The sequence below is a fragment of the Artibeus jamaicensis genome, unplaced genomic scaffold (assembly GCF_021234435.1).
Source record: "Artibeus jamaicensis isolate MK-2021 breed Jamaican fruit bat unplaced genomic scaffold, CSHL_Jam_final scaffold_369, whole genome shotgun sequence".
NCBI classification, from domain to species: Eukaryota; Metazoa; Chordata; class Mammalia; order Chiroptera; family Phyllostomidae; genus Artibeus; species Artibeus jamaicensis.
Window position 1 is genome coordinate 25493485 of NW_026522042.1, and position 19783 is coordinate 25513267.

Consider the following 19783-nt stretch of genomic DNA (forward strand, 5'->3'; position numbering starts at 1 on the left):
ATTTTATCTTTTCCCTTCCCACTTAGATACTTGGAGAAAAAACGGCTTTGCTTTCCTCGCTTCTTCTTCGTCTCAGACCCGGCCCTTCTGGAGATTCTGGGGCAGGCCTCCGACCCGCACACTATACAAGCTCATTTGCTGAATGTGTTTGACAACATTAAAACTGTGAAGTTCCATGAAAAGGTTCGCCTAATTCTAGTTACTGGCCAGCAGTGACTGTACCTTAGAGTCTCTGCTGTCTTTATTAAATGGTCCTCCAATGTTGTGTTTACAAAGCATTGCTTCCCTGGCCACTAAGTTTAGGCCAGTGACAAAGCAAACTTTTGGGCCCAATTTAGCTTCAGAACTATGTGAATTTTTAAAAAACATCCAGAGTGCACATTTGAATAACAATGCTTTAACTGTGATGAAGAATGCACTGTCTGTAGCTTTCATGGTTTTATATGTCAAGTTAACTGTAGAAATTCAATAAAACAAAGAAAGCAATTGCTCATAAAATAGTGCCTTGACTAAACAGAATGCTCACTGTGAGCTGACTGTTTGAATCAGGCTTCAGACGTTTTTGGCATGATGGTCTTCCCTGCATTTCATCATGCTTACTTTAAACCTTTTTTTTTTAACACTTCCAACAACCTTGTAGAATCATGGAGTTGTATGGGTCCCAAGAGAGATCATTCAATGTGAGGGAGACCACATTTCTACAGGGGCTGGGGACTTTGTCTAATCCAGAGGCGTCCAACATTTTGGTGTCTCTGGGCCACGCTGGAAGAAGAAGAGTTGTTTTGGGCCACACATTAAGTGCACAAACACTAAGAAAAACAAAAAATCTCATAATGTTTTAAGTAAATTTACAATTTTGCACTGGGCTGCATTCAGAGCCATCCTGGGCTGCACGTGGCCCTCAGGCCACGGGTGGGACACCCCTGTTGTCCAACTAATCCATCCCTTCACGCAGAATTCCCCAGGAAAGTGATGCCACCAGTTTGATAATATGATCAGTTCCCTTTAATGCTTCATGCAAACCCATAGTACCATTCATTTATCATCCTACCATGCGGTCTGCACTTGCTGAGCAACTGTTGTGTGCCAGATGTCATGCCTGACAATGGGAGTTTACAAAGTCCCGGGAATTCACGATCTGGTGGAGTCTATAGTGTGCAATTAGTGCAGTGGCAGAGAGAAGCCATTGTAAGCAGTGAAAAGCCAGCCCTGTAAGTTCAAGCACCTTGCTATGTGCCAGGCATGATGCTAGACACAGGGTTCCACGGAAAAATATATCATAAATAGTACTGAAGTCATTTTTAGGCACTACGACATTCAAGAGAAATTTGACAAACTGTTGGTAATTTTTGACTTGCTGTGTGCTAGTATTGTACCCAAGGATCATGAAATGCTTGGCAGGGAGCTTTAACCTGGGTGGAAGGGGTGTGAGAGAAGGCTTCCTGCAGGAGAATATGGTGTTTGAACTGACTTTTGAAGGTAAATGAAACATAACCAGGGAGGTGGAGAAGGGACACCTGTTCTGGTCATAGGAATGGCAAGTGGAGGTGGGGCAGGAGTGCACATATGTGAGGGAGTATATTAGTTTCCCAAGACTTTCCTCCATTGAAACAATAGTGGTTTATTCTCTCCCAGTTCTGGAGCCTAGAATTCTGAACCAAGGTGTTGACAGGGCTGGTTCCTGTTGGAGGCTCTGAGGGGGAATCTGTTCTATGCCTCTTTCCCAGTTTCTGGTGGTTGTTAGAAACCCTTGGTGTCCCTCAGCTTGTAGACATATCACTCCACTCTCTGCCTTTGTCCTCACATGACATTCTTCCTGTGCATCTGTGTCTAAATTTCCTTCTATTTCCAAGGATGCCACTCATTGGATTAGGTAGGGTCCACTATTTTCCAAGACCTATTCTTAACTTAATGATATCTGCAAAGACTCTATCTCCAAATAAGGTCCCAGTCACAGGTACTGAGGCTTAGGGCTTCAACATACAGTTGTTTTGGTTTTTTTTGGCGGGGGGCGGACAGACACAATTTGAATTAGAAAACATTGTGAACAACCAGGAGCTCCTGTAAGGAGCACACTGTAGAGTTCAGAATTAGAGTTACCTTGTTAGGTGTTTGCATTGATCATATTGGCCAGGCCATTGCTAATGTCAACCTGATAAGCTAGTGTGGATGACAGGCTCTCAGAGAGTTTCATTTCATTTGGGGAAACTACAGATTTTGGATCATCATATTTATATTGAATATTTCTTTTAGAAAACAAGTTTTTCCCTCTGAAGTGTAGACTTTTTAGAATTGATTTAGTATTCCCTTTTAGCTTTCATGGATAACATCTTCTCTACTGTTTTGAAATTGATTTTATATCATATTTTGACTTTTATGTTATAATCTGTAGCTTAGCTTCTGTAGGAAGGATAACAGTGACATGAGAGCAATGGAGGAATTATTCTTTATATGAATATAGCTATTTTTTTGGCTTCTAACGTAGATCTATGATCGCATTCTGTCAATTTCCTCTCGAGAGGGTGAGACAATTGAATTGGATAAACCTGTGATGGCAGAGGGCAATGTGGAAGTTTGGCTTAATTCTCTCTTGGAGGAATCCAAGTCCTCATTACATCACGTGATTTGCCAGGCAGCGGAAAATATTCAAGAAACAGATTTCCAACTGATTGAATTTCTTTCTTCCTTCCCTGCTCAGGTCAGTGTATTGAAATCGGAAAGTATTTTTTTACAGAATAGTCATTTTAGAGCTCATACATTTTCTATTGTAAACTACACAACTGGCTTCTATTTAATTCTGGACCAATATTAAGATTTTTATAAGAATTTTCTAAATGTAGATAAGCTGAAATATTTCAACTACAGATTACTTGTTTTATATATGTATATACACACACACACATATATATATAGTAGAAATACTTAATATATTTTGTTTAATTTAAAACTTTTTTCCTTACTGAATCTCTTTAGTACAAAAATTATAAAAATGTATCGAGTATATGTTTTGCCAGAAAAAGGAGAACTATGTTTTAGCATTAAACTACAGAAAACAATATTTTCTTAGTCATTGTGATCAGTGAAGATTTTGCAAGTATCTACTGCACATAAACACTGTTTGTTTGGGAAAAGCAGGTTTAAGACATATGCTTTCCCTGTCAGTAACTTAAAATCTAGCTGGGGAGAAATATGACTTAAACAATAAATGACTTAAAATTGTAAGAAAAAATTGTAGATACATTACAAGGTTATACATATTTAGTCATCAGGTAAACAATGCGAATAGTGTTTCTAAGTTCTGATATAACATATCAAGGTGATGTAATCAAGGTTGGTGACATATTTGCATAATAACCACAACTGTTCACTACATTATAATTTCTATTTAAATACAATCATGTGCCTTATACACTCATGAAGCCGTTTTATTTCCCTAAGGTTGGATTATTAGGAATTCAAATAATATGGACTCGGGATTCAGAAGAAGCCCTTAGAAATGCCAAGTTTGATAAAAAAATCATGCAGAAAACCAATCAGTCCTTCTTGGAGCTGCTGAATACATTGATCGACATTACAACCAAAGATCTGAGTTCCATGGAACGAGTTAAATACGAGACGTTGATCACTATTCACGTGCACCAAAGGGACATCTTCGATGACCTGGTAAGTGCTGTATGAATGCCATGGCAGGCGCAGGAAAGCACACACTGCTGACTGTCTGTGACTACCCACTGGAACTAGTTTGAATGAACTCAGTGCAAAGGTTAAATTCAGGCAAAGAATCACTTTTATGACGAGAGCTTCTTTGTTAGGTTTTCTTTTGTCCTTAGATGAGATTTCAGTCATATTCCAATAATCTCTGCTAAGATATTATTGAGGCAATTAGGCTTTATTTTAAAATTCACCATGTGATTATTTTAAATACTGAAATGTCATGAGCATCCTGAAAAGCATTCATTTGTCCTGTGCACCTTTTAGATATAGATGATTACCACTCTCTTGCTACAGAATTGATAGGTAGTATTGCCGGTAGAGTCACTTAGCCCTTCCTTTAAGGCTTTTGATAAATCACAGCTCTAACAAGTTTTACTACATTTTATGTCATTGACTGCAAATAGTTTTTTATAATATACTTTGTGACATTCAGGTGTCATGCAGATTTTTGCCTTTAAAAGAGAACAGGGAGGAAAAGAGTTTAGTAGCTATTGAAAATAGGAAATGTGAAAAGAAAAGAAATTTGTCCTCTACTATGAAATAGGACATTAGATAAGAGGCAAGACACTCTTACTTTCATAATAATTTTCTGGATCATGTCTCACCCCATTATGTAAAGAAGATTATGAAAGATTGGTTCGGATATGATGGAAATAAGGCAGCACATTCAAGCTGTTGTGTGCTAATCTTCTTTCTTAATGTTTAAGCACCCTCTTTGCCTCTCTGAGGAATAAAGGGCTCAGGGTAATTTTAATTTTTATTTATCCTCACCTGAGGACATTTTTCTTTTAGAGAGAGAGGAAGGGAGAGAGGAAGGGAGAAAAAGAAACATTGATGTTAGAGAGAAACATTGATTGGTGCCTCCCATATGAGCCCAGACCAGGGGACTCTGTGCACCCAGACTGCTCTCTGGATGCACAAAAAAATCTGGGGATTTTATGCACCCAGACTGGGGACCTCAACCTCAACCTACATATATCCCCCAACTGGGAATTGAACCCACAATCTTTCGGTTATGGGATGACACGCTAACTAGCTGAGCCACACTGACCAGGGCCAGGGTAATTTTAGGTTTCTTATTTGTCAACGAAAAAGATTAAGGTGGCTTAAAATTTTGGTTAAAAAAATCAAACCAAAAGTATTGCTGAGCAATAACCTGCCATTAGGTTTAGAAATTTTGGCCCTCTGTAAATCCCAGGAAAAATAATTAGTGGACTTAAATAAAACCAACAATGTACCTTGTCATAAGCACAAATGATGCCTTTTTAGTAGTCATGAGACTACTTGGTTCTGTCTTTGAATGCCAAAAGGTGTTTTCCATCTCAGTATTTCATGGCTAGAACTGTGGTCTCAGGCATTTAAGGGTGAAATTTAAGAAGTGAATATCATATTATTAAAATATTTCATGCTGCTTAAATTGGGAAGCGTAGTGAGAGGTTTCTCTTGAATTTTCCCACACCCATGTCTCCTGAAGTATCTTTTTTCGTTGATCAGTGGAGGGGTAGGTTGGACAGCAGCGCAGCTGACACATCCGAACGAGTCGGGTAGTCTTTGAGTTCCACTTACTTCACCTTACGATATACCTGGGTGCTAACATGCATGCTTAATAAATAGTTCTCATCCCAGTTTTGACCCATGCATTTTGCATTTCAGTGTCACATGCATATCAAGAGCCCTACAGACTTTGAATGGTTGAAACAGTGCAGATTCTATTTTAATGAAGATGCCGACAAGATGACGATTCGCATCACAGATGTGGCGTTCGTATACCAGAATGAATTTTTGGGCTGCACTGACAGGCTTGTCATAACTCCGCTCACAGACAGGTAGTGAAAGGGTTCTGTGATTCCACAACCTCTGTCCCCTGCCCCCAACATCTTTATTCTTGGCAGTGACTCAGGGGATTTCTGCTTAATGTCTCTTTAGGGGTTATAAGCTCTTTTATTCCAAAGTCTTTGAAATTCAGTATTCTTAGTTTTACATGTGTGTCTTCACATGGGGTTTAGGTTTGTGTTCGAAACAGACTTTGTTTCCTTTGCCTTTAGTCTTATAGAAGCAAAGTTTGAATGATCTCTCTGGACATCAAATGGGCCAGAAAGGGAACTAAGTGCCATGTGTCAATAGTTGCAGATCACATGAGCCTTGAGGGCTGCTTTGGGCACTGTGACACCTGTTGTCATACAAGGACAAATAAAGGTTTTTTTTAGCAGGAAATAAATTGAATTTCAGTGCTGGTGTAAAGCCATGGGGAAGACATTGGCCTGGGCATGTGGAGTTCTTAGATCTGCCCTCTGCCTGTTATTTGCCAGCTGTGTTAGCCAGAGCTGCAGTGCGGGTTCCCTGGACTCAGTTTCCTCATCTGTAAGATGATGTAGGCTATCTCTAAGGGTCCTTCCATGGCTAATACTCTGTAATTCAGTTAGTCTAACTTGAACTTGGTGGCATTAGCCACTTGTATACGCTCTGCTCAAGGATGCACTGAATACTTATTTTGGACACAGTGGCTGTGCATTAAAATCAGTGTTTGGCCTAAGTAGAAGCTGAAGCTGAACATCAGCCTTTTTTCACAGAATGAACCTCTGGGCTATTAGATTACAAATATTAGCAGACAAAATGTAAAAGTTCGACACAGTAGCACTGTCATCTGCTAGATTGCTCCTTCTGTGTGGTCATGATGTTAAAGGAAATGCTCGATTTCAACTGAGAATGAAGGATTAGCCAGAGATTTTATTGTGCATCACTTTCCTTTAGAGTTTTCTCATCTTCATAGCTCTTTATATTCCTCCTTACATCTGGATTGGAGATCATTTATACTGGATGCTGTTGGACATCCTTGTGCAGTTTGTTCTCTTTCTTGAAGTGGAGAGGTGGATAATTCCAACATATGAAGAATTCCTTGAGACACCTGCACTTCTCTCACCTCTCCTCCCTCTTCAGACCTCCAGCACTTCCCTCCCTTTCTCCTTCTCTGCTGAAGGCCTTGGCTCTTATTTTATTGAGAAGATAGATGCTGTTGCAGGAGAGAACATGTCCTCCTTTCCCCGTCACATCTGTGAACCAAGGCACCTGTCCTTATGCTGCCAGCTTTCTCTCCTGGATGTGGTTTGTGTTGCCATCCAAAGCCAACACTTCAGACCGATAGTTATTTTCGCTCTGGGAGCATCACCAGTTTTCTCTTCCTCCTTGATCATTTGCATCAACCTATAAACATGCTGTCTTTGCTCCCAGAAGGAAAATTCTACTTTGAACCCTCCAGTGTCCTTAGCATTTCTGTGCTGTCATCAAACTTCTGAAACATGTGTCATCGTTGCCTTAGGAAGAGTCCCAGCATTTTAGAATCAATGCTATTTAAGAATAGGAGCCCAAAACACTTCTATTTATGTGACAAAATGCATTTAGAGTGAGACAGTTGTTTAATACTAATGCTGCTGATGGGTTTGGCTAAATTGTGTGTTACTGAGCTCTGGGTCATGGGGTGGGTCATTGTTGATTTGGTACTGAGGTCACTTTCTTTATCTCTAATTCCAGTAACTATTGGGATAAGAGAACCAGATGAAAGTGTGTAACTGGTTTGATTGGCACAAGCCATTTATTCATCAGATTTTCATAGAGAACCGAGTTCCAGGGTCAAGACAAGTAGCTGGGGGTACAAGTGTGCACCAGACTCGGTTCCTGGTAGCAGAGAGCCCATGGCAGTCTGGTGGGGAGGCAGAAAAGGCTAACAGAGCTGAGCAAGGGCCACTGCATCACATACCATTTCCAATGCCCTTCATGAATGCTGACACTGTGAATCAGCAGACTCTGGGAAAGAAAGCAGAGATGGGATGGAGTGAGGTTCACACACATATAGGACATTCTGGGGAGAGTATGTACATGTATGTAAATGTAAATGATTATATGAAGATACTCGGACAGATCTGTACTTGTCTCTGGAGGGTATGTCCTAGAGATTTATGCCTTAGTATATGCTCCCAGAAATGGATTTAAGATGTGATTATTTAGCAATGTGTGATTTAAATCTCACGGGACCATTGGCCCCTACTATACCAAATTGTTAAGTCTCAGATTAAAATAAAGATTTATCTACTTTAATGGTTCCCAATATGTTTCCTAAAATACTATTTTTTAGATATGGTAGATCTCAGTGAAGAAGTTGCACAATTGATTTTAGAATTGATATGTACTATTTTTTATTCTTGGCGACTCTCAATATATAGTATTGTAGAACCAGAGGCATAGAATTATGGAACAGACTGACAGCTGTAATAGGGGAGATAGTAGGTGTGGACTGATTGAAAGAAGGTGCAGGGACCAGTCAAAGAACATAGATGAAGGACCCATGGACATGGACAATGGTGTGGGGATTGACTGTGGAAGTGGGAGTCAGGCTGGGTGGATGGGGAGCAAAGGGGGAAAATTCAGACAACTGTAATAGCATAAAAATAAAATATTAAAAAATAAAACCCAAGTATTAATCTTTTAAAAAAAAGGCTGTTTAACTTTTTAAAAGAATTTTCAAACTGAATTGACCATAGACCATGTCCTCCTCTTTCCTTGATATCCATGAAGACAACTGGGTTTTAGAATGCAGTTTTGGAAGTGTTATGTAGGGACCACAGCCTGGATCTTTGTTTTTTAAATCTGGTGTGGGTTTCATTTCACTGTGATGTGTCAGAAGTATGTTCTAGAGGCCGGCGCTTTGGCTCTAGTGACGTCTCTGTCCCCCAAGGTGTTACATCACGCTGGCGCAGGCTCTGGGCATGAGCATGGGCGGAGCGCCCGCCGGACCTGCAGGAACTGGCAAAACAGAAACCACCAAAGACATGGGACGATGTCTGGGGAAGTATGTTGTGGTTTTCAATTGTTCAGACCAGATGGATTTCCGAGGGCTTGGACGGATTTTCAAAGGTGAAAGTTATGCTTTGTTACGCTTTTTAATTTGTAGAGAAATTTCAGTTAAGGTGGAATATCTTACAAAGATGTATTTTTCAATAATTGGCTGCATGTTAGGTAACTTTTTGGAAAACCTGAATCTTAGCAGTGTTGGGTGGATCAAATGTCAATGTTACTGGCCTTTCGTCAGATTTCTTTATCACGACAGGTTGGGTGTTTACAGATAGAGTACACACTGTGAGCTATTTTGGGGTACTCACGCATGACCCACTTGCTCCACTTTATTTTTGAACTAGCTTATCTCTGGCTTGTGTTGGCAACTGCGTAATGTCCTTTTCCTTGGCTTTCCAATGTTACACTAGTAATAAATTTCTCATTTTATTTCCTGTCTAAGGGCTGGCACAGTCTGGATCCTGGGGTTGTTTTGACGAATTTAACCGTATCGATCTGCCAGTCCTCTCAGTTGCAGCCCAGCAAATTTCCATTATTTTGACATGTAAAAAGGAGCATAAAAAATCTTTTATTTTTACTGATGGAGATAAAGTGACCATGAACCCTGAATTTGGACTTTTTCTGACCATGGTAAGGACGATCTACTGAATTTCTGCCTTTTATCACAGTTTTCACACATCTCCTTGGTCACATGTCACCCACTTCCTATGAATGGAAATTGGGATTGTAATTTTCACTCCAGTTCAGGAACTTTTATTGTTAAACAAAGCTCATATTAGTAACTCACCACTTAATTTCTTCAGTGAAAAGGAGGGGGAAATAGGTAAATGAATTTTTTGGTTGTCAGTCCAGATTTGTGGTGAGTACAAAATGGATCTTTTAGTACCATGCAGATGTATACTTGCCGCCCATGATCATGTCATTCACCTTTGGGTTTTATTTTGTGCAGAATCCTGGCTACGCTGGGCGGCAGGAACTCCCTGAGAACTTGAAGATTAACTTCCGCTCTGTGGCCATGATGGTCCCCGACCGTCAGATTATCATAAGAGTGAAGCTGGCTAGCTGTGGCTTCATTGACAATGTTGTTTTGGCCAGGAAGTTTTTCACGCTCTACAAGCTGTGTGAAGAGCAGCTTTCTAAGCAGGTGTGACGTTCTGAAGTTTCCGTGTGCTTACGCATATTTCATGTTTCTACTCAGTAAAAGTCTTTCATTTTGAAAAATTGTAGAGGGGGGTTGTTCACAGATACTTTATTGATATAAAGTGGAGAGTTGTATCATTACAAACATAATTTTACATGCATAGTCTTATTAAGAAGTCCATTGAAAGAAGTTAATGCTTACGGCATAGAAATGGATACTATCTGGACTGATTGAAGAGCCAAAGAGCTATAGATATTAATATTTTCTCTTTATCCCAGGTCTGCATTGATCATAATATGTGTTATGTGTCCTCATGGTTTTCAGGAATCTCTGTCATTCACTCCTCTCTCTTTCACACTCATTCATGTATTTGGCCAAGCTTTGCTATTTGTCTCGCGTATCTCTTGTAACCTCCTTGCCACTTTCCTGCACTGTTTAAAGTAGCAGCTTCTGACTTCAGGGGATTCCAGAGTTGAGAGGCACAAAATTACTCATTTACTATGTCTGTATTAGTTATCTGTTGCTGTATAATGATGTCACAGCAAAATTACTAACTTAAAACAATATGTATTTGTTGTCCTACAATTTCTGTGGGTCAAGTGTCCTGCCACAACTTGGTTGGGTCCTCCGCTTAGAGTCTAACAAGGCTGCCGTCATTGTCGACTGGGGCTGTGGGTTCATCAGATACTTGACTGGGGAAAGACCTACTCCCAAGCTCACTCATGATGTTGGCATAATTCCCTTTCTTGAGATTCTAAAACTGTGAGATTCAGTTTCTTTCTGACTGTCAGTGGGAGGAGGCCGGTTCCTACAGAGCTTGGTGCCATCCTTTGCTACATGGTTTCTCCAACATGGGCACACACTTTTTCAAAGTCAGCAAGGGAAAAAGCTTCCAGCAGGATGAGTGCTAGTAATAGGGTGTATTGTCTGTATATAAAGAGATATTATAAGGTCTTGTCTCACACAGTTATGGAAGCTGAGAAGTCCCATGATATGCCATATACAAGCTGGAGACCCAGGAAAGCTGAAGGTGTAGTTTAAAAGGTTGATGTTGTAGATTCCAGTCCAAGTCTGGAGGAACAGTAGGACTACTGAGGGTAGGAGATTGATATCCCAGCAAAACAATCAGGCAGAGAGGGCAAATCCAACCTTCCTCTGATCCCCAGTGGTTTGGATGGTGCCACCTACTTTGGGGAGGGCCATCTGCTTTACTTTAGTCCATCGGTACAAATGCTAATCTCTTTCAGAAACATTCTTACCGGAAATAATGTTTAATCAGCTGTCCCAGCATTTCAGGGACTGGTCACATTGACACATAAAATTGACCATCACAAACCTTACATGATGTGACCACATAATCATGTGTATGTAACCATACGCAACCTGTCACCTTTACTGTATCCTGTTGGTTAGAAGCACATCACAGGTCCTGCACAGGTCATGTTACAAATGCCTAGAATATAGAAATAAAAATTACTGAAAGCATATGCTGAATAATATCTTATAATAAACATAAAAATAAAATGCGAACACCACTCCTCACATATATAATACTTTGATCTCTCTACTCACTGTGGCCTCTATTCTAAACTTCTTTGAATCTGTTTGCTATTACTCGCAGGCTCGACTAGCTTACATTGTCACTCAGAAGTTCTTTCCTTGCAAGTGTTCAATCATAGACAGAGTCTTCTGATCCTGGCCATTGAGTTTTTCTAGTTAGACTGACCCTATTTTTGTCACCATCATTCTTGGTTTCTTCTGCTTATTGGAGACCTTACTTACTCATTGAATATCTTTCCTCTGTCAAAGAAATGTTTTTTGTACTGTGTAGAAGAATTCCCACATCACTAACTCCCGATTTCTTCTCCTCAGCATTTCAGACTTTCTCCACTCCTACAGCCCTTTCTCTATTACTTATCCATCCTCCAAATGATTAGTACTAGATGCAACTGCTCCTGGTTATGTTAGCAGATAATTTTTTTGGTTTTGTTTTTCTATAGGTATTCTTTATTGTGGTAAAAGCATACAACATTAAACACACCCTCTTAACTACACGTATAGTTCCATAGTTACTTATATCCACCAAGCTGTGAATCGGATCCCCAGAACTGTTTCATTGTGCAACACTGAAACTCCAGACTCATTTAACAGCCCCTCTCTTTCCCTTGTCCCAGGGCCCAGTGACCACCATTCTACTTTACTTTCTGTTTGTATGCATTTGACTGCTCTAGATACCTCATGTAACTGACACCATAGAGGATTTGTCTTTCTTTGCCTGGTTTATTTTACTTAGCATAGTGTCTGTCCTTAAGGCTCATCCATGGTGTAGCATGTGATAAGATGTACTTCCTTTTTTATGGCTGAATTGTATTCCATTGTACATACATTTTCTTTATCCACCCATCACTTGATAGGGATTTGGGTTGCTTCTACCTCTTGGCTATTGTAGATAATGTTGCTACATGTGTGGGTGTACTCATATCTATTTGAGACCTTGCTTTCAATTCTTTTACCCAGAAGTGGGATTGCTGGATAATATGGCAGTTCTATTTTTAATTTTTTCATAGTGATTAGAAAATTAGTTTTTATTATATACTTTATATGTGGTAAAATTTGGCATGATTGAGTTTTTAAATATATATTAAGGAATTAACAGAGCTGGAGCCTTGGGTTATGATTTGGCCAAATCCTGGGATGTACCTCTATTCCTTCCTTCTCAATACCCTTTCCTGTTTACTTATCAGTACATGTATATATGATGGACATGAGTGAGGTCTCAGTTTCATTCTGGTTCAGCATTTTAGCTTTAGAGAAATGAGGACATATTCTTACAGATAACTGTTTAAGTAGAAGCTGAAGGGATATGTGTACTCCAAGAGGAAATTTATTTCTTTCACCCTGTCAAGATATGTCTATTAATTCTGATTTTAGGGCTTAAAGCTAACGATGGTACAGGAGAGAACTCTTCTGGAAATTCTCTATTTGGTAAAAAATGTATTGATAAAAATATTTATTGCTTCACTCACTGTACAGGTTTTCTAAAGGAAAATCAGCATTTATTCATTATGGGGAGCAGGTCTTCTGCCAAATTGGTATAATTTCCAATGTGTAAGTTAATATTGAAAATAAGCCTGGTGTACCTCACATTTTTCAGGTACATTATGATTTTGGTCTGCGTAACATTTTGTCAGTTCTGCGAACACTGGGTGCAGCGAAAAGAGCCAATCCCATGGACACGGAGTCCACGATCGTCATGCGTGTCCTGCGAGACATGAATCTCTCTAAACTGGTAGGATTCACAGATGGAAATGTTCCACTCACTCAGATAACAGTTCAACTAACTCAGCACAAATTAGATGTAGAAATATTTATTCAATGTGATCACTTAAAATGCCTAATTATCAGATAGAGTGCTAGAGAGCGTAACTTTAAATTGTGCTTCTCCAGTTCTTTCTGTAGTGACGTGTCTAGTTTAAATAGGCCTATTCCAAAAGAATGCAAATGGATCTAAAAAATATCCACATGTCAAATTCTTACATACCGTGAATAATTTTTTGTGTTTTAGAGCTAAAATTTCACCTTTAAAGTCTGTGGAGTCTGGCATAAAATTGTATGTAAATTTTACAAGTGTGTACTAATTTCGGACTCTTTCATTTCATGGTAGAAACTGGTAATCAGTTGTCCAGTATCAGTGGATCTATGAATAGGGCGACAGAATGATACATTTTTATTTTAAAATGTGAAGGTATGAACCAAATTCCAGTTCATGAATTTGCTGCTACCTCTCATTATAAATTTTTTAAAGTTTAAATTAGAAAATTTAGGCCATGTAGCTGTACCCCGAGTGGATTATTTCATACATAGGAAGGTGGTCATGTAGGCATACTTAATTTCTTTTCATTTTCTTCCTTTTTTCCTCTTCCTCGCTTTCCTCCCCTTTCTTTTTTTAATAATAATTTCTAACTTATGGGAAACATGAGAGAAACATTTCTTAATTTCGAAGAGGATGATATTTTACTGATTGCTGGTTATGACAATGTGATCTGGGCTGCAGTAGGCAACATCTGTTTACTTGCGCATTGCTGTGATTCTGCCAGAATGGTTGCTCTGATTTCCCTTTCTTTTCTTTTCAAGATTGATGAGGATGAGCCCTTGTTTTTGAGTTTGATTGAAGATCTCTTCCCAAATATTCTTCTGGACAAGGCGGGGTACCCTGAACTGGAGGTGGCAATTAGCAGACAGGTAATAACACTTCACAGGGCATCAAGTGCTGTGTCTGTTTCATGTGAATTTCATGGGAGACACATGGAGCTCCTGTCCCCCCAAACCTGCGGGTGCTGAGAAGAACACTTAAGGCTGTGATTGCTGTATTTTTTTGGTGATGAGAGTATATTTTAATATATTGTTGCTAATGAATGTAGTAACATAAAATACATACGTTTAATTTCAATAAAATGCCATGTAATTTGTGTAGTAGTGATTTCAGCTATTTATATACAAGGATTAGTTGATGAATATTTTCAGGGAGTATAGGAAAACAAACCTCAGCACGTTTAAATGTTATTCTTTGGTGGCCTAGGACCTAGTGAGGAGGAACTACTGTTTTGAGAGAAACAGTGGCACTCCGGGGACAGAGGTCTTCCTGCCATCTCACAACCACACACTGGTCGACCCTGTGCTGGTGGCCTTGCTCTTGGTGGAAACCCTTCTATACCAGATTCCAGAACGATATGTAACAGGCCAGCAGGGGCTGGCAGGGCTCAGCGGGCTGCCTTGCCCGTGCCAGTGCGGCTCTGTCAGTGTCATTTGTCGTGATCTCATGTGGCTCCTCACTGCCATTTTTTCCTTTCCTCATGATCACTGTGATTCCTTCCTTGGGCTCTGGAGTAATCTGTACCATTAGATGTCTGGATTTCCCACAACACTTGGTTCAGCTTTAATGTTTTACAGTTTCCTAGGAACGGAAATGAATTATGTAAACCTTATGCCTCAATTGCCTTCCTTATGAAGAAGAGCTCAGAGGAAAAAAGTTTCATAGAAATGATGACTAGCTCATTTTATAAAATACATTTCAATGTCTTAAAGATATTTGTGATAAAGATCAAGGATGTAGGTAGTATTAAGTAGATATTTTGCTTCTGAAATCAGTGTATGATTTCCGTCTTAATCTCCTTTTTTATCAGTGAAGAGTGGTACTTCATTTTGTAAATGGCTGCTTTATCAATGGCCAAATTAATTGTAGCGTTATCTAAAAAGCTAAGTATAAATAATTTATAAGGTGTTACATTAATAATTTGTAGCATGTGAAAGATCAGAAGAGTATACATAGTATCAAGTGATACATAATTATTATCCAAAATTACTTAAGTAAAAATAAAACATCATTTATAGTGCATTTAAGCATTGCATGCTAATTAAGAGCATGAACTGAGAAGGTGAATTTCTAGGGGCTCAAATCCCCACCTCATAACTTTAAAAGTATTAATCTAGGCCAAATTACTTAGTGTTTCTGTGCTTCAGTTTTTTTTAATCTGTAAAGTGGAGATATAAATAATACCAATGTCATAGTGGTATGGAAATTAAACTTAGAATAGTTTGGCACAAAATAACTTCCATACAGTATTTGATAGATAAAAACTACTCAGTGGGTTTATAAAGAGCTTGAAGTTTATATGGAATTTCAGTCAGCCTGGTATGCTAGAATTTCTTTTCCATTATAAAATGTCATCTTTTAAATTGAACATTTGAAATACACTTGATACTTAAATCTTTATTCTTAAGTTGCTCTTAAGATACACATTCAATAAAATATTAATATTAACAATGCATTCAATTTCCAAAGACAAATACAGCTATTTCTTATTAGCCTGGCATAACATTTGATTATATTTACCCTGATTTTCAACTATGTATGTATTTTTTATGCAATATATATCTTATTGTGATAAAATACATGACATAAAATTTACCATTTTAGCCATTTTAAGTGGACAGTTGAATGACATCAAGCACAGTCTCATTATTGTGTAAACATTACCACCAGCCATCTCCATACCATGTTTTCATTTTTCAGACTGAAACTTCATTCTTATTAAGCAGCAATTTCCCATTCCCTGACTCTTGATTCCATGTCTGTGCTTATTCTGCCAGTAAGTCTGGCTCACAGCTGATGTGGCCCATTGAAGGCGCACTGTTACATTTTCAGGTTGAAGAAGCTGGTTTAATCAACCATCCTCCTTGGAGACTGAAAGTCATCCAGCTGTTTGAAACACAGAGAGTTCGGCATGGAATGATGACCCTGGGCCCCAGTGGAGCAGGGAAAACCACCTGCATCCACACCTTGATGAAAGCCATGACAGGTAAGGGGCAGCCATGCAGCATTGCTCTGAGTGACACATTTAAATAGTTGTGGCACATTGGAACTCCCCCACAGGAAGCAAAGGTAGGTACATTAATATATTTCTATAGGATGGAATACTGTTTTACTGATTATTGGGTATATTTCAGAGAGAATACATTGAGGAACTTTAAGGGAAAAACATGTCTTTCCATCTTTATTGAGATACAATTGATACATACCATGGTATAGTTCAAGGTGTACAGTGTGTTTACTTCATGCATTTATAAATTGCAACATGATTAACACCACAGTATTAGGTAATAGCTCCATCACATAGATGGTTACAATTTTTTTATAATGAGAACATTTAAGATCTATTCTCCTAGCAACATTCAAGTATATGACACAATGTTATTAGCTATAGTGACTATGCTGCACATTAGATTCCCAAATTTTGTTAATCTAGTAACTGGAAGTTTGTACCTTTGACTAATATCTTCTCATTTCCACCCTCCCCAATTCCTAGTAATCACTACTCTGTTTTTCTGTGAGTGGTTGTTCTAGGTTTCATAGGCAGTAAATGGTCACTTAATGTTATCTATAGGTTCTTGGGAACTGTAACTTAAGCAAAACAACAAAACAAAAACAATTTACCATAGGCTAATGATATAAATAGGACTTAAGTTCCTACCGCATATTTCTGGTCACAAAAACAAAATAAAAACTTCTAAATAAAGACCCAAAGCACTTCTAATCTTCAACCTTGAACTAAATGTTAGCTATACATATAAACTAATTTTTCACCTGGAATCGGACATTTTTCTGGTGAAGTTTTCCAGATATCCCTAAGCCTCATATCTAAGTCCCTAACCTAAGGTCATCTAGAGATAATGTTCATTGTCATGTTCATGATTATTCTTGTATTCTCTGGTTCTGATTGGACATTGATACATTGATGACTGTGTTCCTAAGTCTGTTGGCACCCCTTAGCTGTGGCGGAGCTGAATTCCAAAGTTTCATGGAACTTGGGTTGTTGGAATGCATCATGCATGGTCCCACAGGGGAAGGTGCCTGATCAGAGCCCTGGTGCACTTGGCAGTATTTGTTCTTGGGCCCTGCACATGTTAGATTTAGTCTCAATTTTCTCAGCTGGGATGAAGTGAATTCTCTACATTGAAGTTCCATCTATTGGGTTTTCACACAGACTGGACAACACTCCCAGCTAGCACCTAATTCCACCAACACAGAGCTGACACCCGAGGGATCACTGCATGGTTTTCAGTGTGTTGTTAATATTCTGTTTTAGGGCTTTTACACAACTTTAAAGTGAGGTGCTCTCCCTCTCAGATTATGCTGAATACTTTTGTTGTTGTTATAAAACTGCCTTCTCTTAACTACAAATGCACCTGGTACAATGACTTGAGCAAAATTAGTACTAAGTATTAAACAATACAGATACACTGTGTATAATATAATATAGTATAATATAATATAATATGTATAATAAACATATAATTTGTATGGCATCACTGGTGTTGAAAGAGCTCCTTTCAAAAATGAATCAATCATTAGACTATATGCTGTTCATTAATTTGTTTTTAGTTTCAGTATTTCCTTTTTATTAACCTATTCTTAGTTTTAATAAGTAGGCTAAAGATTTGTTATTTTAAATATTGCTCCTTTCTGAAAACATTAATTATCCAAAAGATTGAGAAGATAATTGGGCTGAACTTCTACTGAAGAAGTGCAAGACCTGTGTATGTTATTGATTCCCTTATTCACCACATATTTTTCTCATTACATTTCTTTGGTGTTCTATACTTGGAGGTTTTGCTAGGTTCTATCCTGGAAATGGGAACACAGGTACGAAAAAATGGCCATGTCTCAAGGAGCTTACAGTGTAACAGGTGAAAGACATGGGCACAGATTCTTAAAGGTCATCATGGAATTACTATGAGGAAGGTTGGGATAATTACTCTGTGAGCAGAGGCGAAGGGGAGCAGAATCTTTTCCAAGGAATTATAGAAAAGCTTACAGTGCAGGTGCTGCTTCATCTGAGGTTTGGAGGCCAAGCAGCAGGTGGATAAGGGGCCTCCTTGGTACAATGGAGACTGTGCATGTATAGACACAGAGAGGACGATATCCCCAGGGAACTGCTTTGGCATGAATAAATTGACATTGTGTGTGGGCAGGGGTGGGGGAGATGAGGAGGTGTAGCAGGTGCTGTTGGTGCCCAGCACCATCCTTTGGCCTGCCCCCACTATACAGATGTGTCTGTTGAACAGCTTCTCCCCCAAACACCAGTGGCTTCTCCCAGTTTTTCAGCTTGATGACTTTCCTTAAAGATATGGAACTGGCTCAACCTGGAAACAGGGGTCAGGTGGGAATTAATGCTCCAAGGCAGACATAGCCTCAGCCAATGTGGGAGAACAGTTGATGGCAAATGCTCACCTTGTCTTTCAGAGGGACACTGCGTCTGTGACCCACTCGGCAATGCGACCTTTCATTGACTTCTCTCCTTTCCTGTCTCACTCTATCTTTCTCATGACTTCTAAACAAATCTCAGCATCCACATTCTTGTCCCAGGCTTTGTTTTGTAGGAAATTTGAATTAGTACAGTAGGTGTGACATGAGGAGTTTTGAAAGTCATGCTAAGTGCTTAGGTTTTATTCTGGAGGTGACAGGAAGCCATTGAGCTGGGAGTCACATGGTGCCATGGTCAACCCTGAGTGTAGAAGACCATCTGGTGGTCATTTAGGTAATAGACTGAGGGACAGGCGGGGTAGTCTGGTATCCATAAGAAGGTGATGGCAAGAAGTGTGCCTATGCTAAGGCAGAGTCTGTGAAGCTCATGTGATGAGGACACTCAAGAAATGCCTAAGAGAAGAATTTACAGGAATTACCTGAACTGACATTTTGAAAGTTAAGCATTATTCTGTACAGTGCTTTCCTAAAAGTGTTGTGGTATTCTAAATGAAAATGATATAATTCTACCTACTACCATAGTTCACTAGTTTTTCACAGTTTATCTTGTATGGGAAACAGATCAAGTCCAGGTCTCACCTATGATTCTCTCACACACTTTAAGAGTTTGCTGGCCTTTTGGAAATTGTCATTAGGTTAAAAAGAAAAAGTGTCGCCAGTCTTACGGCTACCATTCAGCTGAATTGTGACTAAGTTGAACTTCAGCACCATAAAATACTGCACACAATTACCTTGATTCTTTTTATAATCCTAAAAAAAGAGAACTCTGGTTTAATTTTCTAAGTAGGTTTCAAATGTGGCACCTTTTCTAATGTGCACATGTGTGGATGTGTGTCTGTGTTAATCTCTCACATTGTATGTAACATTTTAGCATTTATTTTATGGTTTATACTTTAAACCTTACTTGTCACTTTTCTGCTTATTAACCACAGTCCCTTACTTGCAGAATCCAGAACATTTCAAGAGTAGTTTTGGGATTTGAAAGATTTGAATACCTTTTTTGAGGTTGGCCACCAAAGTTCATTCTTGTTTCCTACAGCACATTAGTTTAGCTTATTTTTCCAAATGAGCAAGAATACATCCCAGCAAATCAAAGCTGGCAATGGAGAGATTGGGACTCTTGTAGGTGATGCATCAGGTATAAAATTTAATCTAGTACACCATAAACCAACAGGTTTCTGAGCTGTGAAATTTGAAGAATTTTCAGGTTACATTCATTCCTCATCAGTTCCAACATGGTATCCGTTTCTCCCCTAATA

At 39.0% G+C, this 19783-nt stretch overlaps 1 protein-coding gene across 1 annotated transcript in view; it reads left to right on the forward strand.

Annotated features, from left to right (window-relative positions):
* DNAH5 (dynein axonemal heavy chain 5) overlaps nt 1-19783 on the forward strand; it is a 194236-nt gene that overhangs the window by 75624 nt on the left and 98829 nt on the right. Inside the window, exons 32-41 of the mRNA XM_037154551.2 lie at nt 27-183; nt 2486-2698; nt 3439-3663; nt 5368-5540; nt 8444-8622; nt 9002-9189; nt 9509-9703; nt 12855-12989; nt 13835-13942; nt 15906-16059. Of these exons, the coding sequence (XP_037010446.2) occupies nt 27-183; nt 2486-2698; nt 3439-3663; nt 5368-5540; nt 8444-8622; nt 9002-9189; nt 9509-9703; nt 12855-12989; nt 13835-13942; nt 15906-16059 (1727 nt within the window). The remainder of the gene's footprint in view (nt 1-26; nt 184-2485; nt 2699-3438; nt 3664-5367; nt 5541-8443; nt 8623-9001; nt 9190-9508; nt 9704-12854; nt 12990-13834; nt 13943-15905; nt 16060-19783) is intronic.